Below are 15268 nucleotides of genomic sequence, written 5' to 3'. Positions count from 1 at the left end.
CTACATGCACAGTTCAGTGACATCAACTACGCTCTTCCAATTGTGCTGCTATTCTCACTTTAGATGAAGGTTTACAGAACAAAATAGTTTCTCATTAACAGTTAGTACACGTTGCCCTATGACAACGGTTAACAATCCCATTACACATCAACACTGCCCTTACTCAACCTTGGGTTCCCTATCACCAGCTTTCCTGTCCCCTTCTGCCTTCTAGTCATTGTCCCTGGACTGCTGTGCCTCATTAGTCCTGTTTTGTTTTATGGGCTATCCAATCCCTGGCTGAACGGTGAACCTCAGAAGTGACTTCACCACTGAGCTAAAAGGGTGTCCAAGGGCCATACTCTTGGCGTTTCTCCAGTCTCTGTCAGGCCAGTAAATCTGGTCTTTTTTGTGTGTGTTAGAATTTTGTTCTACATCCTTCTCCAGCTCTGTCCAGAACCCTCTGCTGTGATCCCGGTCACAGCAGTCAGTGGTGGTAGCCGGGCACCATCTAGCTGGACTGGACTGAGTCTGGTGGAGGCCTTGGTAGCTGTGGTCCATTAGTCCCTTGGACTAATCTTTTCCTTGTATCCTGTTCTCTCCATTCTCCCTTACTCCTGAAGGGGTAAGACCAGTGGAGTACCTTAGATGGCTGCTCACAGGCTTTTAAGACCCCAGACACTACTCACCAAGGTAGAATGTAGAACATTGTCTTTATAAACTATGTTATGCCAGTTGAGCTAGATGTTTCCCGGGACCATGGTCCCCACAGCCGTCTGCCCAGCAATTCAGTCCCTCAGTGAGTTTTGAAGTGTCTATGGAGTTTCCATGACCTTTCCTTGTACAAGTTGTGCTGGTTTCCCCAGTATTGTGTACTGACTCACCCTTTACCAAGGATACCACTTACCTATTGCCTATTTAGTATTTCCCCTCCGCCCCTCCCATCCCTCATAACCAACAAAGATTGTTACTTTTTGTGTGTAATCTTTTTCACGGGTTTTTACAATAGAGGTCTCATATAATATTTGTCCTTTTGTGATTGACTTATTTCAGTCACCATAATGTCCTACAGTTTCATCCATGTTATGAGATGCTTCACAGATTCATCGTTGTTCCTTCTCGTTGCATAGTACTCCACTGTCTGTATGTACCCACAGTTTGTTTATCCTTTCATTTGTTGATGGGCATCCAGGTTGTTTCCATCTTTTTGCTATTGTGAACAATGCTGCCATGAACATAGGTGTGCATATGTCTATTCGAGTGGTGACTCTTATTTCTCTAGCATATATTCCTAGGAGTGGGATTGCTGGATCGTATGGTATTTCTATTTCTAGCTTTCTAAGGAAGCACCGTATCATTTTCCAAAATGGCTGTATCATTTTGCATTCCCACCAGCAGTGCATAAGAGTTCCGATCTCCCCGCAGTCCCTCCAACATTTGTTATTTCCAGTGTTTTTGATTCAAGCCAATAATGCCGGGGTGAGATGGTATCTCATTGTGGTTTTAAATTGCATTTCTCTAACGGCTAGGGATTGTGAGCATTTCCTCATGTGTCTATCGGCCACTTGAATGTCTTCTTTGGTGAAGTGTCTGTTCATTTCCTTTGCCCATTTTTTAATAGGATTATTTGTCTTTTTGTTGTAGAGGTATTGGATTTTCTTGTAAATTATGGAGATTAGAACTGTTAAAATGAAATTCTTGACAACTTCATTATTTTCACCATTTACCATGATGCTGCTTATTGGTCCAGTTGTGAGGATTTCTGTTGTCTTTATGTTGAGATATAATCCATACTAAAGGTGTGGTCTTTGATCTTCGTCAGTAAGTGCTTCAAGTCCTCTTTACTTTCAGCAAGGAAGGCTGTTACATCTGCATAATACAGGCTGTTAATGAGCCTTCCACCAGTCTTGATGCTGTGTTTTTCTTCATATAGTGCAGCTTCTCGAATTATTTGCTCAGCATACAGATTGAATAAGTATGGTGAAAGGATACAATCCGAACACACACCTTTCCTGATGTAATCATACAGTGGTATTCAAACAACTGCCTCTTGGTCTATGTACAGGTTCCTCACGAGCACAATTAAATGTTCTGGAATTCCCATTCTTCATAATGTTTGTTATTCTTCCAAAATTTGTTACGATCCACATAGTTGAATGTCTTTACATCAATAAAACACAGGTAAACATCTTTCTGGTAATTCTCTGCTTTCAGCCACGATATATCTGACATCAACAATGGCATCCCTCATTCCATGTCCTCTTCTGAATCAAGCTTGAATTTCTGGCAATTCCCTGTCAATGTACTGCTGCAACTGGTTTTGAATTATCTTCAGCAAAATTTCACTTGCATGTGATATTAATAATATTGTTCGATAATGTCCATATTTTGTTGGATCACCTTTCTTTGCAATGGGCACAAATATGTATCTCTTCTAGTCGGTTGGCCAGGCAGCTGTCTTACAAAGTTTTTTGTATGGACGAGTGAGCACTTCCTGCATTGCATCCATTTGTTGAAACATCTCAATTGGTATTGTCAATTCCTGGATCCTTGCTTTTCGCCAATGCCTTTAGTGCAGCTTGAACTTCTTCTTTCAACATCATTGCTTCTTGATCATATGCTACCTCCTGAAATGGCTGATCATTGACCAATTCTTTTTGGTACAGTGATTTGATGTATTCCTTCCATCTTCTTTTGATGTTCCTGCGTCGTTTAATATTTTTCCCATAGAATTCTTCAATATTACAACTCGAGGCTTGAATTTTTCTTCAGTTCTTTTGGCCTGACAAATGTTGAGCGTGCTTCTCCCTTTTGGTTTACTAACTCCAGGTGTCTCTACACATCATTATAATACTTTACTTTGTCCTCCTGAGCTGCCCCTTTGAAATCTTCAGTTCTACTCTTTTACGTCTTCATTTCTCCCATTCGCTTTAGCTACTCTACATTCAAGAGCAAGTTTCAGAGTGTCTTTTGACATCCCTTTTGGTCTTTTCTTTCTTTCTTGTCTTTTTAAATCACCTTTTGCTTTCTTTATGTATGATGTCCTTGATGTCATTCCACAACTCGCCTGGTCTTGGGTCATTAGTGTTCAGAGTAGGAAATCTATTCTTGAGATGGTCTCTGAATTCAGGTGAGATATACTCAAGGTTGTACTTTGGCTCTCATGGACTTGTTTTAAGTAAATCTATAGAGTTTACTTAAAAGTGAGATTACACTTATGAAAGTGAACCAGTTATGCTGCTAAATGAAGCAGAAGAGTGGAAATAATTAGGTAGTTAATTTAGCTTCCCCCTTAAAAGAGAAGCACAAAAATACAATTTAGGATCTGTATTAGCCAGCTTGATTATACAATCAAATTGGTGTACAAAATACCTAGATTACCCGTTTTCCTTCTAAGACATTCTTTTGGTATCTTTAACTGAAATAACAGCTTTATCTATTTTTCCCCACGTGTTGAACTCTACAGATACCTTGTTATCTATAGCTAAAAGCCAACTATGTGGCAGATAACTGTGCACAACTATTAATAATTTTCTAATAACTCAGTTTTCAGAAAAGGTAGCTTATCTTAGGTAGGTTTTATGTGCTTTTGAATTCTGTATCAGGTTCATGTGTTACCTTCTCTACAGCTCCCCAAATGAAACTCTTATACAACCTAATTATAATTCTAAGTGAAGTATATGTGTTTAAAGCAAGCTAATAACTTTCCTGATCAGTTTGTGCACTATGGTTACAATGCCCTAAACAGCACATCTATTTTCATACACTATCAAGAATAATATGTCTTTGACTGCAATATAAACAGGCATACAGTCATATATACAATTAAGCCATAAAAAGAGTACTGTGCGAGATGGAAGATAGCTTTTTTGGTCATTAATATTTCAAAAGAACTCTCTCAAATTCTCTATTATAACAAAGGCCAGAATATTAATATTCAGACTTGCAACTCATATACTCCCTCCTTCATCATTATGATACACAATATATTTATCTTGAAGTTTAAGCCTTAATTTCATCACTAGACAATTGTATTTTTCTTTCAAAAGTAACATCTTTGTTTATTTTCAAGCCAACATTCTATAAGATTTAAAGGATGAGGGGATTATGTTCTGCCTAGAACTTCTTTTTTGAGGTTATTTCCTGAAGCACGCATAAATTATACGAAATGGTTTTATTTCAGTTTTCAACCACTATTCGTCTAAAAAGAATCGGGATTAACTGGGTTGTCGGTACTTTTTACAATTCCTCATTGAACGTAAATATCCTGGGGCTCAACCAGATTTGTGCTGTTTTCCCCCACCTCGTACTGTTTACATCAGAATTTATTTTAAACACTAACTTTAAGTAATTTTAGAGAATAAGTTATTGCAATGTCAGTAGGAAAAATAAACTAAGTGATGGAAATACTGATAATCCTTCTTGCTCAACCTTCATTCCCATCCCCACTCCCTAAAAGGAACCGAGCAGGAAAAATCGAAGGCCGACTTCGGTTCAAGGTTACAGGACCTCTCCATTACACTGGAGTGAAAAAAGTCCAGGTTTCCTAGATCGGCTACATTCAGTTTTCCAAGCACCAAATGGCAGGGGCAAAGAACTCTACCGAGAAAATGGAAAGCACATCTGACCGTCTGGCACACAAGAGGAACAGACGGCGGCTCACCGCCAAGCGACAAACTCCCATACACCCCGCGGCCGACAACCCCTCCTCGCAAAATTAAAACTTTACAACAGCAGCAGCAACAGGCAGTCGGGTGGAGACCGGAAGAGCTGCTACATCAGCTGCTTCCAAAGTCGCTTCGCCGATGATTCACCGCTTCATATGAGGCAGGGAGCCAGGAACACAAACGGAGGCCCCTCTAGAGACGTGGAAACGCACCAGATCAAGCTCAGCTTCACTCCAAAGCCCCTTGGTTTCCCCACTCAGCAAGCCCGACGGAAACTACCCTCGCCGCGAAGTCCCCGTTGTTTATTACCTGACGTTCCGCGCAGAACTCTGCGCCGGAGCCGGGGCTCCAGCCGCTGCCGCCGACTTTAGACGGCATCCCGAGACCACCTTCCTCAGGGCCCCTTGACCAGTCCGAGCTGCCATAATCGTCTCACTGAAGCCGGTCGACACCTCCCGGACCAGGCCGGCGGATCCTCCCTCCTTAAGTCGGTCTTGTCCGTCCGGCTCCGACGCCTTCCAGCCAATCGGCGTGCCCCGTGAGCTTCCAGTCACGCCCCTCTTCCCTCCCTCACTGCGCATCGCTGACGCGCGCTCCGACTGCCTTACGACTGTCTGTAAACGCCTTCGTCATCCTACCGGCCAATCATAGGGGGCGCAAGTCTGCGAGGACACACCCCTCTCGGGCGACCTGACGGGCCCTAGTTCCTGTTGCGCGCGTCCGCGTATTACGCAATACTGACGTTGCCGGTTAACCCCACCTGTGGCGCTGAAGCTCTACCCGGGATTCGTCAACGGCTGGGGTTCTACTCGGCGCTGCTTCCGGTCGCGAGGCCCGGCTAGTAACCTCAGTCCTTGAGGAAGCCGGGGTTCTGGGTGTTAATTATGTAACTGTCCAAACCGGTGAGTACCGAGTCGGACGTTCCGTCGCTCCTGGCTGCAAGGCCCAGCGGTCAGAGACTTACTCGTTAATGATTGTCTAATACCTGCCATGGTTACCCCAGGGGGTTGTGGTGAGGAGAATATAAGGTCACGTCGCTGGGTAAGGGACTCCGTTTTCGAAGACAACAGTGGTTCCACCTGCCTTCTTTCCACATGGCCAATATTTAAATTAGTATTCATGTATGGTTTGGGTTCCTTCTATTCTATACAAACCAGACAACTTTGGTTTGATTCATCCATTTCAGAAACCAGTCAGTCATCAAGTTCAGACTTCTTTTTCCTTCCATTGTTCCCAGGTCCTTAGTTAACCTTTATACGCCGTAGTTTCCTCATCTGTGAAGTGAAGGTAGTAACACTACATACTTTATAAGGTTGTGAGAAGTAAAAAGGTTGTAGATAAATTATAGTCATCAAATATTGTTCTGTATGTTTCTCTGATGCTCTCAGATCACCTAAGGTGTAAGTCACTATTACGCTTTCAAAGTAAACATGTATAAGCACTCATAATATGAACTTAGAAATATGTCTACTTTTGTGAGGCTAACATTAACTATAAGGCATTAGAAGCCTGTAAGTCATTATAATTTTGTTTATGGAAATACAAAGGGTAGAAGAACATGTTAAATGACACTGAGGGAATACAATGTGCCAAATCCAGAATATGGGAAATTCTATAGGACCCATAGCCCAGTTTCTTCAACAAATAATTGTCAAGCAAAAAAATGAGGAAGTGAAAACTGCTGTAGATTTAAAAGACCTTATTTGGAACAAACCAAATATAAAAAGACATATATAAGATGGGAAAATTTGAAAAATGACTGGATATTAGATGATTTTGGAATTATTGTTAAGATTTATAGTTTTACTTAGGTTGTTTAAAAGAGTCTCTCAGATTCATGTTAAAGTATTTACAGGTGAAATATGATGTCTGTGATTTGCTTTAAAATAATCCAGTGGGGATGGGGGACTAGAGTGGATGAAACAATAGATCATATGTTGATAACTATTGAAATTGGATGATGGGTACATGAGAAGTTCATAATAGTATTATATCTAATTTTTTAGAATATTTGAAAACTTCTGTAATAAAATATTTTAAATATATATATTTGAATCTCTTTTTATTTCTTCTGCTTTCATGTGATCTTTCCAAATGAAATCTTCCTGTTTGGCTTCCACTTAGAATCACACTTTGTTTTTACCTTTTGCTCACGCTTTAGAACCCTGAATACAGAGAACCAGAAAGGTAAATAGAGATGGCTATACTTTCAGTGGTAATACTGTTTTTAATCAACACCACAGTCAAAACAAATATAGTATGAATTTTAACCATAGAATAAGGCCTTCACCTAAATATCACATTTTTTTCCTGAAATAAATTGTTTTTAAAGTTAATCTCATTAATGGGAACTTTTTGATAAATAGGAGCAATCTTTCCAGCATGCTGAATAATTTTTTATAGGGATTATCTTTGTGAAATGTTTGGTTAGAAGAACGCCTTCCTTGACTGAATTAATCCGGAACTAAGTTACAAGAGTAGTGCTATTACAGATACTAGTTTCTGATAAAAAGCACAATAACAAAGAGTATTAACTAGACATTAACTAGTATTAACTGCCCTTACTGACTGGCTATGTTGGTCGGGGACCAATCCCAGGAAAACAAATTAGACCAGTTATTTTAAGCAGATAATTTAATATAGGGATGTTGTTAAACAGGTGTTGGGGAACTAAGGAGGCAAAAAGGGAACACAAATGAGAAAGCAGTAGTAACTACAAGAAGCAGGTACTACCCTGTACCCCCAACACCACCTCTAGATTCAATGATTTGCTAAGAGGACTCACAGAACTCAGCATATAGTTGTATTCATGGTTATGAATTATACAATGAAAAGATACTAAGTAAAATCAGCAAAGAAAAAAGGCATGTGGGTCCTCTCCCAGTGGATTCATGGAGTCACACAGAACATATTTAATTTTCCCAGCAAAGATTTGAGACAATATGTGTGAAATATTGCCAACCAGGAAAGTTCATTAGCGATTCAGTGCCCAGGGTTTTTATTAGGGGCTGATCATGTAGGCTTCCTCTGCCTACCCCATACCCAAATACCAGATTCCCAGAAGGAAACAAGATGTTCAGCCTAAACCATATTGTTTGCATAAACAGTTTAGGCACAGTGAGCCACTCTTAGATGTTCTGGGAATGGTGGGAATCCTCCAAAAATCCAAGTTCCCAGATGACAGCCAAGGGCCAGTCTTGCAAGCAGGCTTTTCAAAGGACAGCAGTCAAGTCTGCTATGTTAACTCTAGGGCTGGGGGAACAAAAGGATGAAGTTGGGGTTATTAGAACTTAGAAACTTGATGGAGGGGTCCTGCAATGCTGGAACCCAGATCTCTGAGGGAAGGGCACTGCCTGGCTGGTGCTAATGTCTAGGAATGGAAGAGGAGACACCCTTCCGCCCTAAGCCCCTTAGAGCTGGGATTTAGATCTGAGGAGGAAGCACTAGCGGGCCAATATTGGTGCCTCTGAGGTAGTGTGATGAGGCCTTTTTGATTCAATTCTGCATACATTTACCAAGACCCTGGGAACAAAGTTTAGGGATGTTAAGTAACTTGCACAAACTAGAAAGCAGCAGTGCCAGCATGCAAACTCATATGTCTTCTGACTTTGAATCAAAATGCTCTTTTAAGCTGACTTATTGGAAGATGTAACAGCAACCTTGTAATAATATTACAACTCTATTAAAACAGCTCCATTTGAGAGAATCAAAACTAGAACTCTGAGCAAGAGAAAGAGGATATAATTGACCATCCCAGGCAGGACCACAAAGGGTGACAACATAGTTTAGGGGCTGTTCTCAGCTTTCCAGATCCAGAAACTTATTTCAGGGACTCAGATTTCATCAAGAAAGATTCTTCCTGGTTATATACCAACGAACTGTCCTATCCTGGAAGTCCCCTTTTGCTTCTCCCTGCCATGCTGGCATCCAGGCACACAGAACTGCTTCTATAACCCCTCCAAACACCATGCTGTTTGTTGCCTACACTGTCCTCTCTTCTTAGAGGATCCTCCTTCCTGTTCCCATCCTTGTCTCCTCTACTCTTTTTTCACCCACCTAACTCCTTCTCATCGTATAAATCTGACCGGGTGTCACCCCATCCAGGAAATCCCACCCTAGGAGTGAGAATATAGAGATAGTGATAGAAATATAGTATGCTTTGATGTTTCTTTGCTGTCCTCCTAAAAAAAACCAGAAATGTATCTGTCTAGCCACTCAAATCACATTGTATTATAGTTGTCTCTATGTGTCTTTCTCACTGCACTGGACTGTAACACCTAAAGCAGTTGAAATACTGGGATTTATGTGATATTTCTATAGTATATGAAGACAATGGGTGAAATATAGTTTCTTTTCTATTAAGAAAAATAATCCAAAAACTGAGAAATTTTCAATTACAAAAATTTCAGACATATGGTCTCTAGTCTCTTAAGTTTTCTCTTTTAGTGTGAAACGCTTTAGTCAGTTTGCATATCATGTAGGTTTCAGATCTTTCAGATCTTGCCACCCTCCACAACTACTATATTTTGTTGAGATTGCTCTTAAAATTCAATGCCCTGTATTAAATACAGCATTCTAGATGTGGTCTTCGAGTGGGACTGTTCTAGATGTGGTTTGAAATTGAGACTTGACTTCCTCCTGAATAGCCTGTTTTTTGATAATGCAGCATAGCTCTGCATTAGCCTCTCTACATTAATCATCTTGATGGATGATTAATTTGCATTCAATTAAATTCCAATATAGTTTTACATTAATCGCTGTCAGTCAGGTTTCCCCATTTTTGTATTTACAGTCATCTTTCTGAAAACTAAATGCAGGGTTTACCTTTAACCCTATTTCCTTTTGTTAATTTTAGTCCATCCTTTTGGTCTTTATTTCTCCATCTTCTCTTCAAAATATCTAAATACTCTAAGTAGCTTTGCTGAAATCCAGATTTACCATACCCTGTTCATCCAGATATACAGTATTTCCCTGATTAGCCAATCTAGTGACCATATCAGAAAAGAAAATGCAGTCATTTGGCATAACTTAGGGGAACCATTCAGATTCTGTGTGATCGTTGCTTTTCTATGTGTTCATAAGCCATTTGTTCCATGGTTCCAGATTTTGCCACTAATCACCATCAAACATATCAATCAATAGATTCTTGAAACTCCACACCTCTAATCATTTCTGAAAAATCCAGGCAGCATTTGCTTCTCCCTAGTTTCTATAATTTATCTGTTTTCCGAAATTCTTAACCTTGACCTCCAAAGTGCTTTTGTTATGTTAGCAAGTTCTCTTGGCACCTGTGATATGATTGGTTTAGGCCAGAACATCAGCCCTCAGTTACAGTTGTTAGTTACTCTCTTATGTCACCTCACCTTGTTTAAGCCCAGTTCCCCTTACTCACACTTTTTTTCCTTTTTCTCTTTCAGTTTCTAGATTGTCTTAACGGAGAAGAAACAGATAGGAATTTGGGTGTTTACTTTGTCTTCTGTTATATTGAAACATCTACCTCAAGCAACAGACTGCATCTTTCATTAGTCTTGCTCCAAACAAAAGCCCTTTTATTTTCCTTAGCTTTTAATCATAAGTCTCAGCTCCTTTGAGAGTTTAGCCTTTGTTATACAATTCTTATATAGGTTTGTGCCACTTTTTATTTTTTTTTTATGTAGGCCTCCTTTCATCTTTTGTCGTTTATTAAAGTCTAATACTATTAGAAAACCTCTTACTTACTCCTATTAGCACCTTTATCCTTGAAGCCTTTCCTTTTTGGAGTAATTTGTGGTCTTATAGTATGTAATTTTTGTCAGCACCCACCGTTTTAAGCTGTCTTTAAGAATCTCTGGTATAAAAAAATTAGATAACACATATACTCAAAATGTTGGCAATTTTGAGTATATGTGTTATCTAATTTTTTATTAGGTAACAGTCCAGAAATACTATATTTGAAACACCTCCAAAGCAATATGAGAGACAATCTTTGCCTTTGGTGAAATGATTAAAGTCTATCACTCTGGGTAAATAAGAATCTACAGTGGTCTAATGACATATATATTAATGTTTAGATTTTCGTCATTACTCTGTAATTTGTTTTTGGAATTGTTTAGGTACTTAAGGATTAAAAGAGTATGTCATATGTTATAATTAAAAAGATTATTTATTTTTAGCAGTTATAGATATAGTACATAGATTCCCAAACCTTGTAACAAGACATTTGTTTTGGAGGGGTGTTTATTCTCCTTTTCACCCACTCATTATTCATTCAAGCACTTTGTCAGACGTTGATAGGTACAAAACAGACTCTGTCCTTGCCGTCATCGAAGGTACATCGTAGCAAGAAAGACAATGAAACCAGTAATTACAAAAAATTCCTTATAACTGTTAATGAAAAGAACAGTCAGCATTGGGAACACGGAGTGTTCAGTGATCAAATAAAGATAGGAAACACTGCCTACCTCCTAAAACCTTCTTTGGTGATTAACATGGTTAAAGCTCTGAGAAGTCTGCAAGGTTAATAATCAAATACACCTTATTTTAAAAATATAACTATTTACACCCACTCCTGCCCCTTTAAGTTTTCTTTGATACCAGTTTCTACTAAAGTTAACTTACGTTGTTGCCACTGAGACCTGGTGCCAAATTAATAGTGCCATAATGCTTATAAAACCAAAAAACCAAACCTGTTGCGGTCAAGTCGGTTTTGACTCATAGTGACCCTACAGGACACGGCAGAACCTTCCCGTAGACTTTCCAAGGCTGTAAATCTTTCAGGAGCAGACTGCCACATCTTTCTCCTGTGGAAAGGCTAGTGGTAGTGCATTAAAACAAAAGTCCAGCTAAAATCAAGAATAATCTCATTAGTTTCCTAACGATTTGATACTGAATTTTAAATGCATTAGTCTTTCAATGGTCATAATACATTGTTGTTGTTGTAGGTGCCATCAAGTCAGTTCTGACTCATAGTGACCCTATGTACAGCAGAATGAAACATTGCCCAGTCCTGTGCCATCCTCACAGTCATTGCTATGTTTGAGCCCACTGTTGCAGCAACTATGTGAAGCCATCTCGTCGAGGGTCTTCCTCTTTTTCGTTGACCCTCTACCAAGCATGATGGCCTTCTCCAGGGACTGATCCCTCCTGACAATATGTCCAAAGTACAGGAGATGAAGTCTCACCATCTAAGGAGCATTCTGGCTGTACTTCTGCCAAGATAGATTTGTTTGTTCTTCTGGCTGTCCATGGTAAATTCAATATTCTTTGCCAACACCATAATTCAAATGTATTAATTCTTCGGTCTTCCTTATTCATTGTCCAGCTTTGGCATGCATATGAGGCAACTGAAAAATACTATGGCTTGGGTCAGGTACACAGTTCTCAAAGTGACATCTTTGCTTGTTTTACACTTTAAAGAGGTCTTTTACAGCAGATTTGCCCAATGCAATATGTCGTTTGATTTCTTGAGTGCTGCTTCCATGAGTGTGACTGTGGATCCAAGTAAAATGAAATCCTTGACAACTTCAGTATTTTCACCATTTATCATGATATTGCTTATTGGTCCAGATGTGAGGATTTCTGTTTTCTTTATGTTGAGGTGTGATCCATACTGAAGGTTGTAGTATTTGATCTTCATCAGTAAGTGCTTCAAGTCCTCTTCACTTTCAGCAAGCAAGTTTGTGTCATCTGTATAACACAGGTTGTTAATGAGTGTTCCTCCAATCCTGATGCTGCATTCTTCTTCATATAGCCCAACTTCTCAGATTTGCTCAGCATACAGAGTGAATAAGTATGGTGAAAGAATACAACTCTGATGCACACCCTTCCTGATTTTAAACCATGCAGTATCTCCTTGTTTTGTTCGAACAACTGCCTCTTGGTCTATTTACAGGTTCCTCATGAGCATGATTAAGTGTTCTGCAATTCTCATTCTGTGCAACATTATCCATAATTTGTTATGATTCACACAGTTGAATGCCTTTGCATAGTCAATAAAACACAGGTAAACATCTTTCTAGTAATTCTCTGCTTTCAGCCAAGATCTATCTGACATCAGCAGTGATATCTCTTGTTCCACGTCCTCTTCTGAATTAGGCTTTGATACAAAAACAACTTCAACTCATAAATATAACTCTGAAGTCAACACATTTCAATACTACACTACAGCACGAAAGGGGCAAAGTGGGCTAATCCCACCTTTATTGCCATCTGTGTGGTAAAAGGATCAGTATGAATCCAGTTTCCACCTTAAGTGGATACAGACTTCACCTCTCCACTGCTCCATTCCCCATCACCAGCCACCCATGTGGCACTTTCTCTGACCCTAACGATCCAGAGTTAGTTCAATCCTTATAAGTTAGGGGGACTCTGTCCTTCATCAGTCAACTGTCTGTGCAGCCTTTCTCCTAACCACCAGCCACCCAAAGCTGGGTCTCGCTAGCCCCTACTGGCTCACTGCCTCTTGTGAATTTATTAATTCTCTGGAACGGCTCCTAGAAATTCATGGAGAGTACCTATATTTACAGTTACCCATTTATTATAACCAGAAAGGATACAAGCGAAGAGACACATCAGGTGTGTAAAAATGGCATGGGGCAGTGTCAGACCTCCTCCAACCCCACAAGGGGGAAACAGAACCAAGATCAACAGCGCAAGGCTGATTCCCATGAGGCAGACGCCAGACAAGCCTCCTCTCTCTGCCATCTTTACTAATTCTGACACCAACCATCCCTCACACAGTGCTCTCCACTTCTCTACTGGGTTCAGTTATTCATTACAATGGTGACACAGAACTCACAGACCACACTCATGATTATAGGGTTTATTAGGGAAGTAACAGTTATAATTCAGGCTCAGGAACACTCAAGATACAGTTCTTTCATCAGGATAGCCTCTTCTCAGCCATGCTCGCACGCATGCCTCTCCCTGGTCCTCAGTCTCTGCCCAAAGGCACTCAGCTTTCTCTCTCTGTGGACCGGAAAGCCCACCGTGCCTTCTCCTGTTGCTGGGTCTCTGCTGCTGGGTCTCTCCTTGGCAGTGGTGAGCTGCCCCTCAATGCTCTGGAATTGGCTCTCTTTTAAGGCAAAACTGACCAATCCCCTTGGCCACAATTACCCTATCACACAATCACCTGGGTGGGAGTTACAAGACCATGGCTAGAAAGGCCACACACAAAACTAATTAATTGCTTTGTAAGGTGCGATCTGGTAGAGGTCCCAGCACATGGCCTCCATTGTTCCCAGGGATATACCATCCTCTTTTGTGCATGGCTGTTCATGCCGATTCAAGAAGCCCCACTGCCTCCGTGTTCCGGGTCTTTTATAACAAGGCATAGTCATGTTGAGGCATCAATGCATATGCATAGTGAATTGAACTGATGATAACCTAGATGAAATGGACAAATCCTAGAAACACACAAACTACCTACACTGACTCAACAGGAAGTAGAAAATCTCAACAGACCTATAACAAGTGAGGAGACTGAGTCGGTAATCAACAACCTCCCAACAACGAAAAGTCCAGGACCAGATGGCTTCACTGGTGAATATTTAAAGAAGAATTAATACCAATCCATCTCAAACTCTTCAAAAAAAAACAGTCAAGGAAAGAATACTTCCTCCACTTGCTTTAAGAAGCCAGCATTATCCTAATAACAAAGCCAGATAAAGACACCACAAGAAAAGAAAACTATAGACCAATATCCCTTATGAATATAGATTCAAAAATCCTCAACAAAACACTAACAAACTGAATCCAACAGCATATTAGAAAAATTATTCACCATGACCAAGTAGGACTTATCACCATGACCAAATGTAATTTATCCCAGGAATTCAGGATGGTTCAACATAAGAAAATCGATCAGTGTTATACACTACATTAATAGAATGAAAGAAAAGAACTACATCATCATCTCAATTGATGCAGAAAAGGCATCTGACAAAATCCAACACCCTTTCATGATAAAAACATGCAGCAAGAAGGTAAATTAGTCAACATGATAAAGAGCATTTTTGTAAAGCCCACAGTGAACATATTGAAAGACTGAAAGCTTTTTCCTTAAGATCAAGAACAAGGATGCCTATAGTCACCGTTATTCAACATTGTACTGGAAGTTCTAGTGAGAGAAATTAGGCAAGAAAAAGAAATAGAAGACATCCATATTGGAAAAAAAAAAAAAGGTAAAACTATCTCTATTCACAGACAATATGATACTACATATAGAAAATCCTAAATAATCCACACGAAAGCTACTAGAGTTAATACATAGATTGAGCAAAGTTGCAGGTACAGATTCCATGTACAATAGCATCTAAGACCAGAGGCAGAACACAAAAGATGAATACACAGAACTCTTCAAGGTATCAGGAAGGAGATCAAGCAAAATACAGAGCAAGCCCAGGAACACACAGACAAAGCAACAGAGGAACTTAAGATTAGAGAAGACCATAATGACAAATTTAATGGGCTTCAAGAATCCAGAGAGAGACAGCAACCAGAAATCCAGAAGAGTAACAATGAGACTTCCGGCAAGATGGCACTCTAGGTAGAAACACCACGCCGTCCCTCCACAACAAAGATCCGAAAAACTAAGCCAAACAGAGAATCAACAATCCTGAAACCCTAGAACATCAAATGAAGAG

At 40.0% G+C, this 15268-nt stretch overlaps 1 protein-coding gene across 1 annotated transcript in view; it reads right to left on the bottom strand.

Moving 5' to 3' along the window:
• The window catches only part of COQ10B (coenzyme Q10B), a 35206-nt gene extending 30071 nt beyond the window's left edge, over nt 1-5135 (bottom strand). The window contains exon 1 of the mRNA XM_004378184.2: nt 4956-5135. Within this exon, the coding sequence (XP_004378241.1) occupies nt 4956-5071 (116 nt within the window). The 5' untranslated portion in view covers nt 5072-5135. The remainder of the gene's footprint in view (nt 1-4955) is intronic.
• Between the last annotated feature and the right edge of the window lie 10133 nt (nt 5136-15268).

The sequence above is a fragment of the Trichechus manatus genome, unplaced genomic scaffold (genome assembly GCF_000243295.1).
Source record: "Trichechus manatus latirostris isolate Lorelei unplaced genomic scaffold, TriManLat1.0 scaffold00056, whole genome shotgun sequence".
Taxonomy (NCBI): domain Eukaryota; kingdom Metazoa; phylum Chordata; class Mammalia; order Sirenia; family Trichechidae; genus Trichechus; species Trichechus manatus.
This window is presented reverse-complemented; position numbering and strand designations above follow the sequence as displayed.